The 21,877-nt window shown below is 39.7% G+C and overlaps 2 protein-coding genes across 7 annotated transcripts; both read right to left on the reverse strand.

The window, feature by feature from the left end:
- Nucleotides 1-168: 168 nt before the first annotated feature.
- waw (Translation factor waclaw) lies at nt 169-11,674 on the reverse strand. The gene is made up of 11 exons (XM_074089149.1): nt 11,495-11,674; nt 11,215-11,401; nt 10,147-10,269; nt 9,559-10,072; nt 8,979-9,189; nt 7,604-7,735; nt 7,181-7,296; nt 6,384-6,616; nt 5,083-5,211; nt 3,545-3,628; nt 169-351 (listed from the first exon to the last, which is right to left on the reverse strand). The coding sequence occupies exons 1-11, from the start codon at nt 11,563-11,565 to the stop codon at nt 226-228; spliced, it is 1,926 nt and encodes a 641-aa protein (XP_073945250.1). The 5' UTR covers nt 11,566-11,674; the 3' UTR covers nt 169-225.
- A 1,306-nt stretch (nt 11,675-12,980) lies between these two features.
- rempA (intraflagellar transport protein rempA) lies at nt 12,981-21,607 on the reverse strand. 6 transcript variants are annotated; one of them, XM_074089154.1, is made up of 11 exons: nt 20,607-21,607; nt 19,301-20,521; nt 17,660-19,216; nt 17,411-17,585; nt 16,995-17,173; nt 16,600-16,785; nt 15,877-16,119; nt 15,357-15,429; nt 14,864-14,956; nt 13,982-14,098; nt 12,981-13,262 (listed from the first exon to the last, which is right to left on the reverse strand). In XM_074089154.1, the coding sequence occupies exons 1-11, from the start codon at nt 20,751-20,753 to the stop codon at nt 13,168-13,170; spliced, it is 4,086 nt and encodes a 1,361-aa protein (XP_073945255.1). In that variant the 5' UTR covers nt 20,754-21,607; the 3' UTR covers nt 12,981-13,167. The 6 variants fall into 6 exon arrangements, with proteins under 6 accessions (XP_073945255.1, XP_073945253.1, XP_073945254.1 ...); XM_074089152.1 differs by having other exon boundaries at nt 16,228-16,785; XM_074089153.1 differs by having other exon boundaries at nt 19,301-20,533.
- Nucleotides 21,608-21,877: the final 270 nt, after the last annotated feature.

A 21,877-nucleotide genomic window follows, 5' to 3' on the forward strand; every position in this document is an offset into this window, starting at 1 on the left:
GTAAGATAAAAAAATATTTGATAAACTCTTTTTTACAAACGATACTTAATTAATACTCTATTTGTGCTTTATAGAAACCCCCAGGTAGCGTGACTCGTTGGTAGATTTATTTGACCCTAGCGTTCTATTAAAGTTTCGCTCTTATTGATGCTGTGAAACCAAAGAAAGTAACATTTATAAAATGTTTATTAATAACTATCAGTTAAAATTGAGAATGTGACGATCTCATCTCTTGAGGACATCTATAAACGTGTTTCTTGGTATTTTTATATTCGCAACGCTCCTCATCTTCTTTTTGCCTTCTGCTTGCTGCTTAAGCAATTTCTTCCTTCGAGTTATATCGCCACCATACTGGAAGACAAGGACACGTTAAGGCTGCGTTTCCACCAGAGATGGACGAGGATGTGTTTCATTTACCCATCCTCGCACAGCACCGCTCTGGTGGAAACAGCTGAGCGGAGCGAGGCGAGTTAATGAAGCATCCTATTGGTTCATGAAAAACACATTCCTAGCACATCTCTGGTTGAAACGCAGCCTAAACATAAATAATTTTACAAAGAGATAGACAGTAGGTACAACTGTCAGTCCTTTCTAGGGTTCCGTACCAAATTTAAAGTCAACAACAGAAAAATAACTGCTTTGGATTAACATACTTTGTAAAAAAACATAACGTGCATCCCGCCACGTTTAGAACCCCCGCAGACCGCAGACTTTCTATCGGCCGATAGTTTAGTTGGGCTCTTCATCAGAATAAATTTAAAATGTATGCAAGTGCGCACACTATAACGATTCGGTATCGGCCGTGATAGTGTGCGCACTTGCATACATCTTTATACTGATTAACAAGCCCAACTTAACTATCGGTCTGCGGGGGAACTTTAAGGTCACCACTGGAAGGGTATCTAATGAAGAATATAAAGTAAAAAGAGGGTACAGTCAGCATCGAAACTTGCCGAACAAAATAACGTTACAAAAGATACTAGACACATGAATTGTACATAAGTTACTGAACATGGTTAGAAACAAAATTCCATTTAGTTAAATTATTAATTTCCAAAAGTGGCCGGACATTATATTTTCAAAAGTGGCTGGACAGTAAACTTCCAAAAGTTACTGGACAGTATATTTCCAAAAGTGGCCGGACAGTAGACTTCCAAAACTTGCTGGACGTAGTATCGTCTAAAAGTTATTTGTTAGATCATGACCGGACCAATTTTCGAATTTAGACTGATGACAATCACCGAAAAAAGTACAGCACTGTCATATAATAGGTACATTTGTCTCTTTCATTTTGGTCGTGACATCATTGACATGTCATTTGTTTATGCCAGCCATTCGCTTCTTACACTTTTTACTATTTTCGATTTTAACCGATTTCAAAAAGAGGAGGTTCTCAATTAAATTGTTTCACGTCATTTATGAATAGATTTTACAAATTCTTTTCTTTAATGGATAAGTTACACTCCAAGGAGTGGTGGTGGATATTCAGGATTGTAGAAGTCAGTTTTATAAATTTTCTATTTAATAGATTTACTTCATACCATACAAGGTTTTCACGCGGTGTTACTTGTAGATCGTTCCTATAGCTCCAATTTATTATACCCACTGAAATATTTGATAATAACATGACTGAATTCAATTATTAATATCTACTTACGTCTATACAGTTGTGGTCATATAATTAAGAACGATTTTTTATAGAGAAGATTTTTTCAAACTGACAAGTGTTACTAACTGCATGTATATTTTTGTACTTATCTCGGTATCGTAAAACTTTTCCGTACTAGCGGTAAATTCATTTATACATATAATTGGCTAAAAAATAAATATATAAACTTTATACATTACATCTAAACCTAGTATTACTACTTACTGGCTGGTCATATAATTAAGAACGCTGAATAGTTTATTTTTTATTCAAATTTATATAGAGAACGGACGGCCGCTTTGTGGTTTTAGGTTATTATTCGAATAATTTTGGCGCCATTTAGTGCCGTAAAAGTCTTAAAGGCGATTGCTTCATATAAAAACAATGGGGAAAATAAAAGTTGTGATAAATCTACAAGAGAAGTAATACTAAAACTTTGCGACAAGAATTGGTCGTATAAACACATAGCCGATCATCTGCAATGTTCAAAAACTATGGTTTTCCACGCCATAAAGCATTTTGCCACGTATCAAACTACTTCAAATGTTCCGCGTGTACCTAGACAAAGAAAGTCATCTCGTCGAGATGATCGAAATATCGTTCGTTTGGCAAAACAAAATCCTTTTAAAGGGTCTAATACCGTCTAATGAGTTAAGAAAAAAATATTTTGGCGAAAACAACCCTTCAGCAATCTCGGCACGCATTATTCGAAGGCGTTTGGTAGAAGAAAAGTTGCACGGAAGGATAGCAAGGAAGGTGCCTATGTTGAAACGGTGTCATAGGCAAGCCCGGCTTGCATTTGCAAGAAGATATGAAAACTGGACAGTCAGACAGTGGAAAAACGTTCTTTTTTCTGACGAGACAAAAATAAATAGGGTATGTTCTGATGGCAAACGATATGTAAGATGGCCTCCAAATAAAGCATTCGACCCAAAGTACACAAAAGTGACTTTAAAGCATGGCGGGGGAAATGTAAAAATTTGGGGATGTTTTTCTGGTTATGGTGTTGGACCTGTTAGACTGATAGAAGGAAACATGGATCAATTTCAATACAAAAACATACTGGAAGAAACAATGTTACCATATGCAGAAGGCGTGCTTCCGGTTATTTGGACATTCCAGCACGACAATGATCCCAAGCATACTGCACGTACCGTTAAGGAATTCCTCACATCGCAATCAGTTTCTGTCTTAGATTGGCCAGCCAACAGCCCCGATCTTAACCCAATAGAGCATCTTTGGTGCGAAGTCAAGAAAAAGGTTTCAAATCGACAGTGTAGCAATTTAAGAGAACTGTATGACGTATTCTTAGAAGAATGGAACTCTATCTCTCTCGCGAAATGTCAAAAATTGATAGATTCAATGCCTCGCCGGTGTAAGGCAGTAATAAAAAGCCGTGGACATGCTACTAACTATTAATTTTAGTTAAAATGTATTACATTGCTTTTTTTTGTGTACAAACTTCACGTTAGTGTGATTTAGTTAATCTAAGTTTCAAATAAAAAAACTTTCGAACAGTTCAATAAATCGTTCTTAATTATTTGTCCAGCTTCATTACTATTTGAATTTGTTACTAAAGAAAATAAACACAAAATTTGTAAAAAAATGTCAGTAATTTTATTATTTATTCTTAATCCCGTTTGCTCTATTCATGTGGCTATTTCATAACGTAACTAGTTACTTCTAAGAAGGAACCACGACTACACATGACATGATTTAGTTAAAAATAATCTGGAACTTCAAATCGTTCTTAATTACATGACCACCACTGTATATATTCAGCAAGTTTTGAGTAGTATACATATCAATGGATTTGAACCTTTATAGTGTGCAGGTGTTTTGAAAATTTGGATGTGTTCATGGACTTTCGTTGCTGACTGTACAGGGCTAGCTTACCAATTTTGCTGTAACATCCTTTCTATATGCCTTTAGTGTTTCTCTCGCAAACACTTTTCCTCCAACTACAGCTTGGATGGCGACCTATAAAAATATTTTAAAGACATAAAGTTAGATGTACAGATTTTAAAATTATGTACTTGTATTGACAGCAGGGCCCCATTTCACGAAGCTACAAGTTACAATTTACAAGCGGTAATCTCTTTTCAGCGCATACTGTTAAACAAAGACTACCGCTTTTAAATTGTAATTTGTAGCTTCGTGAAATAGGGCACTGAAGGTAGGTACTATTAATTATGAATACTACTAAGTATATTTTTAATTCAGGGACCCTATACGTTTCTGTGCAGAATCCACTAATTTACAGGTAACATTTATTTAATCTAGAAGCCCTATAGGCCTATACATCGCCAGGTCAATTAAATGTGACAGGTAAGCAGTATATTTTGATTTTATCGCCCCACAAAACCAAGGTATAAATACTATACTTGGTATTTATACCTTGGCAGGTAGGTATTTTATACTTTTGTTAGGGTTCCGTACCCAAACGGTAAAAACGGAGACTTCGCTGTCCGTCCGTCTGTCACCAGGCTGTATCTCATGAGCCGTGATAGTTAAACAGTTGAAATTTTCACAGATATATAACTGTGGCCGCTTTAACAACAAATACTAAAAAGAGAATAAAATAAATATTTAAGGGGGACTACAACAAACGTGATTTTTTGCCGCTTTTTGCTAAATTGCTAATGGTACGGATGGAACCCTTCGTGCGTGAGTCCGACTCGAACTTGGCCGGTTTTTTTGGTGTAATGTTGTTCATAAAATGAATTATGTACACCTATAAATATAATAAATTTTTAGGTGGCCAATTATTGAGTTTATTGGGTTAGTGAGTTGTTCTGTAAGGTATTTATTGTATGGAGCAAGTTGCCCGAAATAAATGGATTTATTAGGATTATTGAAAGGTGGTAGGTATTTGACGATTTATACTATTATCATTCCAAGTTTGAGATTTTTTTATGTTTAAAACATTATGGAGATTCATCATCATCATCATCATCCCAGCCTATATACGTCCCACTGCTGGGCACAGGCCTCCTCTCAGAACAAGAGGGCTTGGGCCATAGTTCCCACGCGGGCCCAGTGCGGATTGGGAACTTCACACGCACCATTGAATTTCTTCGCAGGTTTGTGCAGGTTTCCTCACGATGTTTTCCTTCACCGCAAAGCTCGTGGTAAATTTCAAATGTAATTCCGCACATGAATTTCGAAAAACTCAGAGGTGCGAGCCGGGGTTTGAACCCACGACCCTCTGTTTGAGAGGCGATAGGTCAAACCACGGGCCACCACGGCCTATGGAGATTAAACGAAAGCAATACGATTTTTTTTTGAGGACCCCCTTTTCTTGTCGTCTTTTCTCTGTAAATGGTAAACTTGCGTGAGCGAGTCGGCACGGAAAAAAGCTTAAATTTCGAATTTCGTAATCGTAGTATATCCATTACCAGAGGACGCGAACTCATTCATAAACCTTCTCTTACCTGCACCATCTGGCGAGGGATCATTTCTTTTAATTTCTCTGTTAACCTCCTGGCAGTGTATTCAAGTCTACTCGTGTGTACTATACTCGACAGTTCATCGACTAACACGCCATTGACTAGAATGTCCATCTGTAATATCAAATACATTTATTTAAAATGTCGGTAAGCTGGTGTGGGGGGCGAGGCTACAATAGAGAGAAATCTCTCTCTGGGCAGGTGTTATGCCTGGGAACCGAAGTCCGAAGGAAAAGCGTCGGAAGTTGTAGGTATAAGTGTAAGTTTTATTTTTCAAATCGTCCGGGTTCAATGGAGAATGGATGAAAATTTTAGAAACGCTTGACTTTTTTTATCGATAAAAAAATATCAGATTTTTAAGTAGCATCAATTAATTAAAAAAAAATAAAGAGTTCTTAACCGCCAAATTAAAAATAGTCCAGAATAAAAAACATTAAAAAAGAATTTGTGTCTTTGACTCGATCGGTTTGACAGGTGACACTCTTTACCGGGCCGAATAATACTGACATGGAAATACCGACCCTGTTGTTCATCTACACACCCAACCGAGCTCATGTCAGTTTTTATGGGCGTGTATATGAAAAACAGAGTCGGTATTTCCATGTCAGTATTATTCGGCCCGGTAAAGAGTGTCACCTGTCAAAACGATAGAGTCAAAGACACAAATTATTTTTTAATGTTTTTTATTCTGGACTATGGAACAACCCGTAACCGACCGGACTGTCATAGTTTGGCGGTAAATAAAACTCTTTCATTTTTAAAATTAATAGATGCTACTTAAAAATCTAATATTTTTTTGTTAATTAGAAAGGTTATTCCTATTGATCAGACCGAAAAGGAGATGGCGGGACGATTTAGACACGTATACAAGGGATTGGCCTGACATTGCGCTGAACCGGGAGGTTTGGAGATCAAGAGGAGAGGCCTTTGCCCAGCAGTGGGACACTTTTGTAGGCCAGTAAAAAAAAAAAACGTTTCAAGCGTTTCTAAATCTTTCATCCATTCCCCATTCCCCAGCTAAGTACAAGTTTTTTTTAAAATGTATGAATGCAGTTTTTCTTGTTACTAAAATCGATTACATGGTTCGTAAGAACAGATCTTCGTATGTCTTATAGTTTCAGACTTTCTCATACTGACCAATCTGAATGTTACATGCTGTATATGTGTCCGAGTTGAGAGACTTCTATGGCGCGATTTAGGATTTGCAGTTTCTATATTTGCTCACTAGATGGCGCAAGGAGACACTACAATGGTCACATTTTATTTTGTTTTAAATGCTTACTTACCCTTGCCAGCGAACTCGGATGGAATCCATGATCCTGATAGTCAAAGCTGGCGAATCCAGAAGTGATGCTCTTTAGGGTGTCGTGGAAATCTATGACAACCTCGGACAGTGGCAAAATGAACTGTAACAATGTCATTCTGTCGTCGACGGCATTGGACGGCAGCGGTATACCTCTCCTGTCTATGCACAGTGTTGTTACGGATCCAATGTACTCTACAGGAGTTACAATTGTACCTGAAAAATTAGTTAATTAACTTTTGAAATTTAAAACCAACATTAAATTCAGGAGTTAGTTACATTTTGCATCTAGGAGGGTGCATCAATGCTTCTAATTTCAGGATTTCATTTATGTTTTGTGGTACAGTCGAGGGCATCATTTCTATATAGCTATAGTGTCGAATAGATGAACACATAGGCCTAATGGTTAGTTAGTGGCAATCACTAGCGTGCATTGGGTCGATTCCAGGGTAGCAGCGCACCACCAGCACTAGCGCTGCCTACCCCGCTGCCTGGTGTATAGATATTTTTGACTTTGTACATATACTTATGACCTTGACCACACACAAAGCAAGTGCACCCCCTTTTACAGTCAAGTTCGTAAACTTATGAGAAAAAATTTGGCCAAAAATATCTGAACACGACTCTATTGTTAACGGCGTAAAAGCTTGTTCAGATATTTTTGATAAAAATTTTGCTCACAAGTTTATGAACTCGACTGTAACACCATCATCGGTGCTCATGATATCATATCATGTACTGGGATAAAATAAACAGCAAATTCTAGGAAGAATAGCTTACCTATTACTAGTGGCTCGTAATACTCCTCTACGTGATGCGGTTCTGGCATAAAAAGAGGATTTGTGATGATCACTTCTTCCCCTTTGTACTGCTTGATTACCTTCGCACCTTTCACTCTAGAAGTAAGTTTCATAGTGTTTTTAAGGCAACATTTCCACCAGAAATGTGCGAGGATGCGTTGCGAGATGTGTTTGTCATGAGCCAATAGAAACGCTTCTTTTACCTATCCTTGCTCCGCCAAGCTGGTTTCCACTAGAGCTGCGCTGAGCGAGGACAGGTAAATGAAGAGTTTCTATTGGTTCATGACCAATACATTCGTCGCAACACACCCTCGAACAATTCTGGTGGAAACGCAGCCTAACTATTTAAGTCACTTGTAACATAAACAAAAAATAAAAAAAATATATGTATAAAATTAATTACTTTATCTTATATGGTACCGAAGGTGCAGTCAATATTGCCTCAGCCTTGTACTCTTGCAGTAATCTTTGGGTAAACACATCCAGATGTAGAAGTCCTAAGAAGCCGACGCGCCATCCTTGTCCTAAAGCGGGACTGAAACATTCATCAGAAAAGAAAGTTAAACCATTTGGAGCAATCTTTGAATGTTCGCAATCTTGTTACAAACTGTTAAAAAAATATATAAATGTTTTCAATGTTTTTGTACCCATACAACCGAAGGGGGCGTGAAAACAAACAGTTCAGATATTTTGAGATTTTTAAATATGTATTTTGCCTTGTCACTGTACAGCATTCTCGGTTTGTGAGTTCAATTCGCACTTGGCCAGTTTTTTTCTTTTAATGTATATATTTTAGGCCTACAAACAAGGTAATAGAGCCATTTTTAGGGTTCCGGAGCCAAAATCGCAAAAACGGAACCCTTATAGTTCTCCACGTCCGTCTTTCTGTCTGTCTCTCTGTCCGTATGTCTGTCTGTCCGTCCGTATGTCACAGGCATTTTACTCGAAAATTACAAGATGTAATATCAATGAAATTTGGAGTACAGATGTCTTGTCAAAGCCGCGGTAGCACTCCCTCCATACACGCAACAGAAATTGAAAAAAATAATAATTTTTACACATTGTGTGGCACATAGTTCGACAGCTCTTTTGAAAAGATAGTAAGGTTACTCAAAAACTTTTTTGATTAAGTGAAGATTTCCGGAAATAATCGCTCCCAAAGTAGCAAAAATTGTGTCCCCCCACCTCTATCTTATAAACCGTTTGTTCAAAAAATATGCAAAAATATGCAAAGGTAACGCTAAATAAATACTTTCAACGAAAATTGGTTTCAACATGATCGGATATACCGTTTTTGAGTTATTGCCGAAAAACTGCGCTTCTCAACAAAAGGACGTAAGTGCCGTGAAGATAAACTCTTTTTCTGGTAATAGATTTTAAGACTATAGTAAGTGTTTTAATTGTGTTATAAAGCACATAATATTACTTGATTTTTTCGTAATTGCTACGGAACCCTATCTTGGGCGTGTCCGACACGCTCTTGGCCGGTTTTTTTTATTTTGAGTTCCTCATTTTATACTATTTTCAGTTTAGTTACGAAATTTACATACATTTTGTGTAATTAAATTAATTAAGGACAGAATGGAAACTTTTCGATCACAAGGCATGTCCAGGGACGCTTGACTTGTTAATCTGGAACTCTGTCTGCCATCTTCCTGAGTGAGGAATGAAGGGGCGAGCATACCCACTAAAACCAGTCCCACAAATCCCACAATGCTTTCTTGCCAGGTTTCGGCAGACACTGCGGGCTCACATAGATTGTAATCAACATGTAATACCTGGAATCCGCTCTAACACTGACAGCTGAGTCATTAAGCGCCAGTTTCCTGATGGCGTCGCTGAGCAAAGAGTGCTGTGACTGGTCAGCGGGAAATATACCCGCATACACCATGTGCTTGACTGGGGGGATAGAAGCTAAGTCTTTGGTGTCTGTAACATCCACTGATATCAGTTGATCGCCAACGCTGCCGCCGCCTTTGGGGCCGCAACCTGAAAGTATTAATTGATATCTATAATAAAATAATTGATTAAGCATTGATTATAGCATTGTTATACTTGAAAAAAGTATAACTAAGATTCAATCCTTATTCTGTACACACTTGAATCATCTTTTTCACCACTTCTTTGTTACATGGTATTAAGAAGAGTGTAGAAAGGAATGCGACTGCGGTCTTTAGCGGATTACACAATATAGCATCAGGATTTAATAAGTATATGACAGTGGGACTAAACTTATTAGTGCCATCCACGAAGACGCGTGGATTAAGTCAAAATTAGACATTAATGACATTGTAATAAGCACCACGGCACGCGTCATCGTGAATGACTCTACCTATAAGTAGCTCTTGTTTAACTTACCCACCATCACAACCTGGCCTGCCCCGGCTGACTCTATTGGCTCCTCGCTGGGTCTCAACATTGCCAGGTACTTTACAGTGTGTTGTTTAGTGTCAGATCTCCATCTCACTGGTTGTCCAACTTGTACTCTCCCAGTATGGATATATGCTAAACAAAGTACACCTCTATACTTGTCATGCCATGTGTCTATTATGTGTGCTGTAAAATGACCATTAATGTTCACAGAAGGTGGTGGAATTCTCTCTATCACTGCTTCCAACAAATCTTTAACTCCCCAGCCTTTTTTGGCAGATATGCTCATTACTGTGTGTGGTTCTATTTTAAATAGTGAATTGAGTTGAGATTTAACTTTTTCGGGGTCAGCTCTGGGTAAATCCACCTTGTTGAGTGTAGGTATCATGACTAAGTTGTTCTTTTTGGCTAGAGTGTGCACTGCCACTGTTTGAGCTTGTACACCTTCATTTGCATCAACTAAGAGAATTACTCCTTGACAAGCTGAGACACTTCTCACAACCTGAGAAAAAAAAACAGTAAGAAGACTTTGTTTCATTAAAGACTTAAACTGAAATAAAGAAAAAATAAGCATACCTCATTGGAAAAGTCAACATGTCCTGGGGTGTCGATGAGGTTCAGTAAATATTCTTCATTATTGTAAGTGTAATTCAATGATGCTGTGACTGCTTTCACTGTGATTCCTCTTTCCCTTTCAACCTGTTCAATAATATAATATATTTATACAACAATTTCAATTTGATGCTATATAATATACTTATACAACAATTTCAATTTGATGCTTAATGTGTGGTGTTTATGCCTGGCTGATATTCTTAATTTGGGTGTATGTTTTTGTTTTGTATGTTTGTTACGCGATAACTCTGCCAATTGTGGGCCGAATTTCAAAATTCTTGATTAGTTCTAAAGGACATACTTCCGAGGTGGTCCCATTGACACCAAGTCAGGATCTGATGATGGAATCCTAGAGAAATCGAGGGCAACCCTTGAATTTTTAAAGCACACCTATAGCGATTTTGGCATTTTTAACACCAAGACAAAGAATTTACTTTCAGAAAGTATCATTTGGTGAACTGGACCTGATGATGAAGACCATAGGTACCGGTACTCTGTTATAAAATAATATAACTATGCCGTGTTTGAGCTTAATGGAATCGTTGTGAGATGCACTTTGGCTACAAATCACTTAAAACTATCAAAAAAAAAAAAAAAATTTTTTTTTACCAAAAATTATTTTTAAGCTTTTTGAAGTTGGTTCCATTTTTTATTAAAAATTTATTTTTTGAATTACATAGTTGAAAGAACAGAACCATTATAGTTTCATCCTTTTCATTTGAATATTTTCAGAAATGTTTGAACATGATTGCATATACAGTTTTCGAGTTATTGCCAGAAAAACTGTGCTTCTAAACAAAAGGATGTAATTGCTATGGAGATTCACTCTTTTGCTGGTAAACTTATTATTCAAAAACAGCTGGACTGATTTGATTTTTTGAACAGGTGTGTATCACTTCCCTAGCTTTTATTTTTCAGTAACAGCTAAGGAACCCTACACTGAGCATGGTGAGACATACTCTTAACCGGTTTTGTTTTATTATTTATTTTTTAGGTAAGCACAAGTTAGTAGCAAAGTAGAGTTCGAACCTGCAGTTGATCCAGCACTTGCGCGTGCTCAGCTCCCGGTTTAATCACACCAGTGATCTCCAACAAGCGATCAGCTAACGTACTTTTGCCGTGGTCCACATGAGCTACTATACTAAAGTTTCTTATCCTTTTCACATCCACTCCTTCGCCTGGCTTGTCGGAACTTTGATACCGCACTAAAATTGTACTGCAACATCAAACGTGATAGTAATTACCATGTATTTATTGCATGTAATCAATGTTAGTGACAGGTTAGGTTATGTTATTTATACTAACTAACCTTGGACACAATCTAGATTTTATGGAAACTAGGTTCTTGATAACAAGAGCTTTATTTATAATTCTAACCATTATTGTAATTTACAGGCATTTACCATTATTTATTAAATTTTAAAGCTTTTTTCTTTAAAAATATGGCTCTATCTAATTCTCCCAATTGTCAAAGTTGTGTCAAAGTCACGTCATAATCAGCTGTTTATTTGACAATTGAACGGTGGGGCCATAGAGTACATTGTATATGGCAAGTATATGGTGGGACCACATCAAATCTGTGGGCCACATGCACATCAATAGTACATTACTGCAGAGGCCATGAAGTAAGGGATTGATGGACGAGTTCGGGGTAGACGGGGTAGAGCGGATAAAACGAGTCCAGCAATCCCTGTTCTGGCCGAGGCTTGTATAGTGCTTTTCTCAAACAATGTGAGGAAATATTTCATCCATCCATCCATCCATCCATCGCATCGCATCGCATCGCTTCGCATCGCATCGCATCGCTTCGCTTCGCATCGCATCGCATCGCATCGCTTCGCTTCACATCGCACCGCTTCGCATCGCATTGCATCGCATCGCATTGCAGTATCGCAAATGCTTACAGAGTAGTGGTGGTTGGCTGTTCGTAATTTTTCCTTTGTCAGTTTAATGTTAGTAAGCAAAATTAAAAAGTTAGAGCAGCGGACAATAATGGATTTTCATACATACTTCATGGCCTAGGCCAAGAAGTTATGTAGGGAGGTGGTAGGGAGCCATAAATGAGAAACTTCATGTCTCCATTTCGTGACATTAACCCATACATTTCCGAGCATGTTTGAGAAAAGAGTATTAGTACCTATAGAGATGCACATGCAGTGCAGTCGCTCGACGTTTGCGCTCGACGCTCGTTTCCCACGTCAAATCTGGTCGCGATAAAGCTGAAAACAAGATGAAAATGTTGAGCTTTATCGCTGGAAAAAAAATCGCTTCAGTTTCGGCAGTGTTTTTTTTTTAATTCACTCCAATTTCTTTTATTCGTACCACTGCCACGACTGCTACTAAATGAGATTAAGGAATCAGCTTCCAAGACCAAGACTATTCCTGCAAGAAGCCATCTCGTGGCTGCTGCTCGACGCGACGACTTGACGCTACTTTTTTGAATAGCGGGAAATTCAAAATCATCTGCAAAATAGAGCCACGTGACCAGATTTATCGCTGCAAACGAGCGACTAGCGACTGCATGTGGGGGCACCCTTGAAAACAAGCCATAAGGTAAATTTTGGGTAAACTTCACATTTTCGGCAAATATTTATTCGTCTGTTTAGAGTTTATTTTCAGCCTTTCAGTCAACTTCGTTTTCTGAAGTATTTCCCAACAACCTTTGACCTTAGGGAGTCCGTTCCATTTTGGACAAAACTAGGGTCTATTGCGTAACGTTTCTGACACTCAGCTTTCACAATAAACTTTGTACGACATAGATTGGTTCATTTTCAAAAAATAAACGTAAATTAGTTGCAAAATAATGCTTTATTCTGTGTATAACCATATAATAATTTATATCATGGACGGATAGTTTATATAGACAGATTCACTTCGTAGTTTTTCCTAAGGTATTAATTAATATTTCGTTCATAACATAATAGAGAGCTCTTTCATATTTAAATTGCTTATTCTAAAATAAAACTAATAAAATCTATGTTCCTAAATAACTTCTTCAATGCTATGGTCTGGTGATTCAACAGACCGGGAGTCCTCTTGTGGTTCCTGTTGTAGCAGTTTTAATTGCTTTTCAAACACTGTAACAAATAATCACATTATTATATAAATGTAAAAGTTTAGATTTTCATCATGCAAAAACGGATTTATAACACAGATACTTGTATTACTTACAATATACTTTTTGAAAGCTTTTATTTAACTTGAAATGTATTATGTAAGTATGTATTTAATTTGACTTAGATATATAATTTAAAACTGTGACTTATTCTCTGAATTTTTTGAACGAAATCAGGCTTTTATTCTGGACTTCAAATTTTTAATCAACACTAGTCGCGGGCAATCTTACAAAAAAAAAATACGATTTCAATTTAAAATTTCCACTGAAGGCGTATTTTCAATGACCTTTAGAAGTCCAAGCGCCAAACGCTAAAGCGGCAGTATCGGGGGTCGGACTGGGCCCACCCGCAATTCACGCCAGTGGGGAATTCGCGGAGGCTGAAGCCTGGCTGGCAAACGACACCTCGACTCTGTGGCCAGTCCGTTGCTGACAGTAGCTAATTCTGTTTTTGTGTCGTACAGTCGAGGGCAAAAGTATCTTTACACTTTAGTGTCTTGTCACTTCAAAGACAGAAATAGTTTTACTCACATCATTGAAATTACGTAAAAAAGTTAGGCAAACCTGGTGGGAATCGAGTTGTTACATGGCCACGTCTTGAAGTCATGATGGCTGCCGTTTTTGTAGTGACAAAAATAAATATACCTACACCTAAGTATAATATCTCATGTAAAAACATACCCGCAACATCAGGATGGTTCGGAGCTAGCTGTATCAGTGTCTTCAGCACCTTTTCCTCGGTCACCAACCCGGGCCGCCCGCTCACTGTCCGCAGCAGTTGCTGCCCACTTGCAATGCCTGTGGATGCCATATTTAACCGCTTGACTTTGTCATCTAGTGGTGATAGAAAAGGCTCACACGCCAACGTCACCATGTCATCAATACATAGCCTATTTATTATCCATTCTGTAACTAGGTAGCTAAAATTCAGTCCCAAGTAAAGCCAAGCCCAAGTACTTAATTGGAAATGATTCCGTATTTATTTAATAGACTAGACGGGGAGTTCTGTGGTGTGGACAGAACACACACGTCACTTTGTAGTGTGACGATATTAAGGTAATCATCATCATCATGTCAGCCGAAAGACGTCCACTGCTGGACATAGGCATCCCCCAAGGCTCTCCACTCAGACCGGTCTTGTGCTTTCCGCATCCATCGCGATCCCGCGATCTTACCAGGTCGTCGCTCTATCTTGTTGGAGGCCTACCGATAGCTCGTCTCCCGGTCCGCGGACGCCATTCAAGAACCTTATCTGACCCCATCGGCCATCAGTCCTGCGAGCAATGTGCCCCGCCCACAATTACCACCACCACACACCACACCCACCACATTAAGGTAATAAGCTGTTCAAATACAAATCACAAGTGAGGTAGAGAAACTATGGTTAGACTAACAGGAGTATCCATTACATTTATCTCCTATTGCAGCCAACAGGTAATTTAATCAGCCTCTCTAATAAAGATGCCTTTTTAACTTCACCGTATGTTGGTTCGTTTATTAAAGGGAGTGTTGATGGAACAGGCACGTTTATCAAAATATACTTGCACGTTTATTATAATGTACCTGCATTAATTTCGCCAGACTCTAAAAGTTTTTTGACATCTATAAACTTTTTTACAAGCGAGCTCTGTTCTTGGAGGGCCATTATTTGTGAACCTGAAATATAAAATAAGTAGGTTAGTATTTACACAGTCGTGAAAACTAAATCGCGTATAGGGTTGAACCTTTTCACAATCAATATTCCGATGATTTCCTTGGCAGATGTGTGGAATGTTAACATGGTGATATATAATTATGTAAAGTTCCACTGTGGTATGCAAATCAGATTCTTCGAATGTTCTGTCAGCATCAGAAATAGCTGCACACTTTTGGACTTGTCGTTTTACAGCTACGTACTTAACGCAGTACAAGATTGACAAATGTGCTAATGCGAGAGAGAACAAAAGTGATCCACTACTTTTGTTGCTGACTGTACAACTAGATGTAAATAAAATACAAAGTCATGTAGGCACGGATCGGATTATATCATGTACTTAACTATAATTATGGATTTTACCTGTGTCGGGGTCGGATGTCTTTGACAGGCATTTTGTGGCTTCTTTAAGCGCCTCTAACGCTTTGTCGTAGTTCTGGAAAGAATGGTTAAAATTAAAAATGTAAGACGGAAACGGATATTTTCTTGCCTTTACTGCTCAGCACTGTTCGGCTTTAGACACTTGTGAGATTGTTGACGTCACCAGCACTAATATCTGACACAACAAAGCGGGCATAAACATCTGATACGACTCAATTTCTAGAGCCAGTAGGACGTGGCATATATTTTTGCACGCTCCGCTGTGGCAGATGCATGAAATGAAAAATGCAAAATTATAAATTGCATTGATATTGCGGCGTCAACATATTACTAACTATAGCACTTATAGTCTCTCTCCAGTAGAGTCTCAACTCCACTGTCCTGTGCTTTAAAAACGTTCGTTTCTTGGTAGAAGAAGTCGACTCGCTGAGCCAGGCGTCCGCCTCTTACGACCATTCGCACTCTGTAGCCTAGCATTAAGGTGACATACGGCCTCGCTCACCTCATAATCTTCCGCTTCCATGTTGGCACACTCAGCATAAAACGCAGCCAGCTTCCCATGAGCCTTGGCTCGCGTGTAGAAGTGCAGTATGTGTCGTGTGAGGTCGGGTCTAGCTCGCCAGCCAGCGTGCCGCCGGAGCCAGTCGGCGGCCATCAGTTGCGCCGAGCGGTCGCGCGTCGCCGCCGCAAACGTCGCGATGCGATCTGCGTCGCCAGAACGCATCAGCCAACGCATCGCTCCCGCCTGAATAAGAAACAGAAAGGGTCGCAAATTGATGCCTTGAGGAAATTACACGAGCTAGCAAAGATGATGAACAAGCGCCAGGGGCTTGTCGGCAAGTGTGGTAGTGACCTTGTCCCCGGGGGCTTGTCGGCAAGTGGAGCAGTGACCTTGTCTCCGGGGTCTGTTGGCAGGTGGGGCAGTGACCTTGTTTCCGGGGGCCTGTCTGCAAGTGGAGCAGTGACTTTGTCTCCGGGTTCTGTTGGCAGGTGGGGTAGTGACCTTGTCTCCGAGAGCCTGTCGGCAAGTGGGGCAGTGACCTTGTCTCCGGGGGCCTGTCGGCAAGTGGGTGACCTTGTCCCCGGAGTCTGTTGGCAGGTGGAGTAGTGACCTTATCCCCGGAGGCCTGATGGTCAGTGCGGCAGTGACCTTGTCCCCGGGGCCTGTCATCAGGTGGAGTAGCGACCTTGTCCCTGGGAGCCTGTCGGCAAGTGAGGAAATGACCTTGTCCCCGCTTTGCGCGAGGCGCTTGGCTGCGTGTCGGTAGAGTCCGCTGGCGCCGAGCGCGTCGGCCAGCCGGCGCAGCAGCGCGTCGCGCCCCGCCGCGCCCTCCGGCGCTGCCAGCCGCTCCGCCAGCGCCTCCGTCAGCGGAGTGCCGCTCTGCTCCACTATGTCCAGGGCCTCCTCGTACTGTGTACCAAACGCTGCGCATTAGTCATTAGCAACAATATAAGGCAAATACCGATTATATTTTGTATTCTAATAGTTAAAATTCCACTGACATTAGCTGCGTAGCTTTAGGCATTTTATCGTTTTGCTTACCGTACGATTAAACTAAACTTTTTCTTCAATGAATTTTAGCTTTTTCCACCTCATTTTGGATCTCCTTATTCCAATACCTGTCCGGCAGTGGCGAGCAGCGCGGCGGCGTGCTCGTGGCGGTCGGCCCGACGCAGGTGCGTCGCCAGTGTGTGTGCCAGCTCCGCGTCCACGCGCTCCCCGAGGGACTCCACGGCCGCCACCATGGCGCCCGTGTCGCCGCAGCTCAGCGCTAACTTCAGAGCCATGTGCGGCTTACCTTCACAAAAACGGTATACACTAAGCTCTAAGTAAACAAACTAAATATAGTTAGCCCTAAATAGTACCTAACCTAATTAGATAACTGGTGTCCATTTAACTAACAGTGCTAGTTGATTATTGTTGAGATAATGAACTACAGAAACTGAAGCGTGTGACAAGGTGGAACTTAAGTACTCCACCGGCACGCGATTCCGTTTCCTCGACTGAACACTAATTTCCGATGTTCAATGCTTACCCGCTTTCTGGTATAAAGCAATGGCTTGTTCAGTTTGCTCCGCGTTTTCCAGGATGGCAGCAGCGTGCAAAGCGTGCATTGGGGACGAAGATCCAGCTCGCCACACCAAGTTCCAAGCGCTTGCTTCCGATGCTACTCGAATAGCTGATGCCACAGCTCCGCATTTTATATACAACTGCAATACGAGTAGCCCATAAATACTCAACTAAATGTTCATATTGCTTAGACATTCATTATTATTATTATTACCTTGACAGCACTCTCAGTCTTGTCCGGTTGCATTTCCAAATAGCGCGCCATCTGATACATTGCAGAAGGATTTTTCCGAGACAGTTGCTCGGCTTCATCGATCCTATGCATATGACACAACAAACGCGTTTGTTCTCCAAAATCGTTGGCGCGACCATACGCTTCCAACGCTCCGTCTAAATCTCCAACACTTTCTAAGTAGTGGCCCCACCACATGATCAGATTATTATCGCTAGAAGCAGCCACGTATTGGGCTAAAACCGGCGCTTGTCCCTGCGCTATCAACATTCTTGGCACGTGGGGGACCAAAGTCCCGGCACTTTCGAATAACTTAAGCGCAGCTCCGGTCTCACCGTTAGCCCACATTATCTTCGCTAGTTTATGTTGTGCGCTTTTAATTAAAAGTATGTTCTCCCCCTCATTACTGCCTGTCGTTATTTCATGAAGACCTCCTTCTTTGGCTGACATGAGACGAGTTATCAAATCTGGTCTTTCTGCTTCCCGAAACAGCTTTTCGGCATCTTCTAACATTCCAAGGTTGATCGCAAGCACGCCAATCTGGCAGGTTTCGTCCATGTCATTACCGTTCATAGCTTTGCGCATCATCAGAGCTCCCTTTATATTACCCATTTTACCCAAACAGACAGCTCCAACATCAGGTCTTCTGCGGGAGACGCATTCTTTCGCCAAACTATCCCAAATGACTGAGCTTCTACCCCCTGTTAAATTAGTTCCCACCACAACAGCTTTCTCTAAGTTTCCTGTGGTCATACAGTACAAAAAATCCAATGTTTGTTTCAGATTAGTTTGATCTTGGTTAGGTTCTTCAAATTCATGCATCAATATTCTGATAATAGTTTGCTGTGATAAAATCACGACGTATGGCGTGTAAAGAGAACACAATATAAAGTCGGACATAAAATATTCTTCAGATGAGGGACACCAATTTCTATACTCAAATAGATTACCTTCATGGCAAAAAAATAAATGGATTTGATCTACATCAGCAGACCTCATGTGAACAGCAACAATTCTGGGATCATGAGTATCCCACATTATTGTAATGGGAACACTTTGATAAGGTGGTGATTGATTATCCGAAAGCAGAGTGTTTGTAATGCCGTCATTTGCTGCATCCCACAAGTATATTCTAGGATCAGGGGCCAAGCCAGCATTAGCAATGCTCAGGCAAATATATCTTCCATTACAATTGACAGAAGCTCTCATGACTTCACCAAAATCTTCTATCATTTGATAACAATTTTTAGGCGGGTATGGCATTTTGAGTCCTTTTTTTGTTATCTCTGCAAGCTTGAGAGTGCCATCCATTGTGGATATGACAACAAATTTGCCTGTGTGTGTGATACCTATGGGTTCACCTTCTCCTTCAGTGCTAGGAAGAATTCCCAAGTTGTTTCCTGTTATTGAGTAGCACTCAATGTGAGGATTTACAACTCCTACCAAAACATCATTGAATAAGAACAGGACATCAGTTTTCCAAGAAAATGTACGAACTTGGGAAAACTTTACATCATTGTCTTTACTGCACATCCAGACCTGAAACAGAGTGACAAAATTCAATAAGCATATTATAAAAGACTGAACACTGTAATTATAAAAACATGAAGATGTGAGTTTTACCTGTACTTCTTTACCATCACACAAAGCTACATACTGATCCTTGAATGCAAGAGCTCTGACTGTAATTTGAGTCTTAATACTTGATGTTAAATCGGTTCTATTTGTAATAGCAATTTCATTTGCTGATTTTTGTACCATACATACATTTGGAGAGTATCCCCAGCATACTGGTTGCTCTCGAAGTATAAATGCACTTGTGATGCAGTTCACATGAAGAAGGGGGTTCATTAGGCCCTCAGAGCCCCAGCTCACATCCTTTACTGTCCCTTTGATACAGGTGCTGCTTATTAGTTTCCAATGGTTTCTGGGATCTCGTCGCCAGAGATACAAATTGCCTTGTGATGTCCCACAGCATAAGGTATCACTTAAATTGCAGTAGCTTATGCTAGTGAATATGTCTCCTGGGGCTGTTTCATCATTTTCATTAGGCAACACATCATTATCACCATTCTCACTGTCCCAAACTCTAATTAAATTATCACCAGTTATGACAGCAACACTACAGCTTCCAGCAAGGACTATGCACTGGCCGTTTCTAGCTGCCATTCTCACATGAGTGTCAGTGGTTAGTGTGCCATCATCAGCAGTAATAAATCTAGTCAGGCTGAGAGCTCCAGCATTTTCCCAAGCCACTAGAACATAAATAGTGCTTATCATACCCATAAATATTATATTTCCTGGGGCATTGAGAACTTCAGAACATGATCCAGCATGGTCTATGTACAAAATAACTCCATTATCTTGAGCTGCATAACATGCATGATTGTCTGGTTGAGAACCTTCTCTCATCCTCGCTGTGGTGCGAGGTCTCCATGCTGCTAGGGCATCAAGTGCATTCTCATCACCTGCAACAGCAGCTCGGGCTAGTCCCCGAATGGCAGTTTCACCTGTTGGGCGCACAGGACAAAATGTGACATGTGTAATGACATCACCTAGTTGATGATGAAAAGAAGTCAATGGTGCTCCTGAAGCAGATTGCCACCCTGAAAGAGAACCAGCTGCATCTGACGCTAGTAACCTTCCTCCGCCAAGGCTAAATGCAACTGTTGTTAGTGCAGCATTGTGAGGCGCTTCCAAGCGAGCCCAAGAGTACTCAAGCCAAATATAAAGTTCTCCACCATCCCACCCAACAACCAACAGTTTCCTAGTAGGATGCCATGCCAAGGCCGTCACTTGATTCGATAGTAGAATCGGCCACTCGCAGCCCTCTAAAGCCAAACCCTGAAAAGAAGACTGATTTAAAACTTTAAAGTTTTTTTAACCATCATAGGTATGAAATTACAATTAGAAACTAAAGAAAACTTACGTTTTCTTGGAATATAGTAACGAAGCCTCCTTTTTCCTGATTGTAAGAACCTAGAGCTAGAAGTGGTAATGAAGGATGCCAAGACCCCAAAGTTGATACCACATTGCTGTCAGCAAAGTTAAGTTTAGTGTCAATATATAGAGTCATTGTAGCTTATATACCAATTTGTATTTTGTAGCTAAATGTTTCATTAGAATTAAAATAAATTCAATTCCAATTATAATTAATTCCAATTCCAATCATACTTTCTATGCTTTGTTGATATAATATATTGCACGTTAGTATCTCTTAGTAGTCTTGTGTATATATTGCCTGGTTGGTTGTCATGGTAACAGGCTGTCATTTTTTTTTTCTTTTTTTCAATTCGTCGTCTCCAAGAACGGTAAAGGAATCCAATCCCATACACTGACAAGTCAGAGGAACACCATGTCATCTCATGAGACCTACTTTGTTTATACATTTTGGTTACATTAATTAGAACCTTGCTTTCAATTTATTGCTAAAAATATGGCCACTTTAATATCGTACATAGAAGCTTTCTCGTATAATGTAGCTTTTTAGAGTGGTTTGGCATTAAATTTACGATTTTGTCTTTAATAATATTAATGAGTATTAAGTTTAGTAACATTTTCAAATTTGCAAATGGAACGGAACAGTAGTAAAGGTTGTGGTAAAGGTAAACCAAAAATATATGACTATTGTCAAGAGGGCGCTATTACTTATTCTTATTTATATGGCAATAGTTCAGTATAGTCGGAACAATGACATCTTGACTTGTCTACAACGTTTACCTGTAAGCTCTGATGTTAATTTGGAAAGGTTTTGTAGTAAAATAGTTTAATTCCCCAAGCGTTTTTTTTTTCAGTAGTTTATTATAAACATTATTTACAATTATCCGTTGTTGACTACTAATCGTTTTGGGCATTTTTTGTTGAATTTAATTCAATTCTTGAAAATATAGCTCCATCGATACTATCGATGATTCCGCTAATGTCCATTTTTTGCACAGCACAATGTGTTTTTTTGTTAATGTTCAAAGAAAGGAAACCGCCACCCACAGTGACACTGACAATCATTAAAATGATTGCCAGTGTAATTTGTTAAAGTTGAAATTAGTTCCAATGAAATTCCGTAACATAGCGAATAGTCATATATTTCTGGTCAGGTTTTACTAGGCTTTCGGTTTCTAGTTTCTAGAACAACAATCAAGCAACAATCTTTTGTAAAAACAGGAGAGGATAAAATAATAAAAACACAGTAAGGCATGTCAT

The sequence above is a fragment of the Choristoneura fumiferana genome, chromosome 6, assembly GCF_025370935.1.
Source record: "Choristoneura fumiferana chromosome 6, NRCan_CFum_1, whole genome shotgun sequence".
Lineage (NCBI taxonomy): Eukaryota > Metazoa > Arthropoda > Insecta > Lepidoptera > Tortricidae > Choristoneura > Choristoneura fumiferana.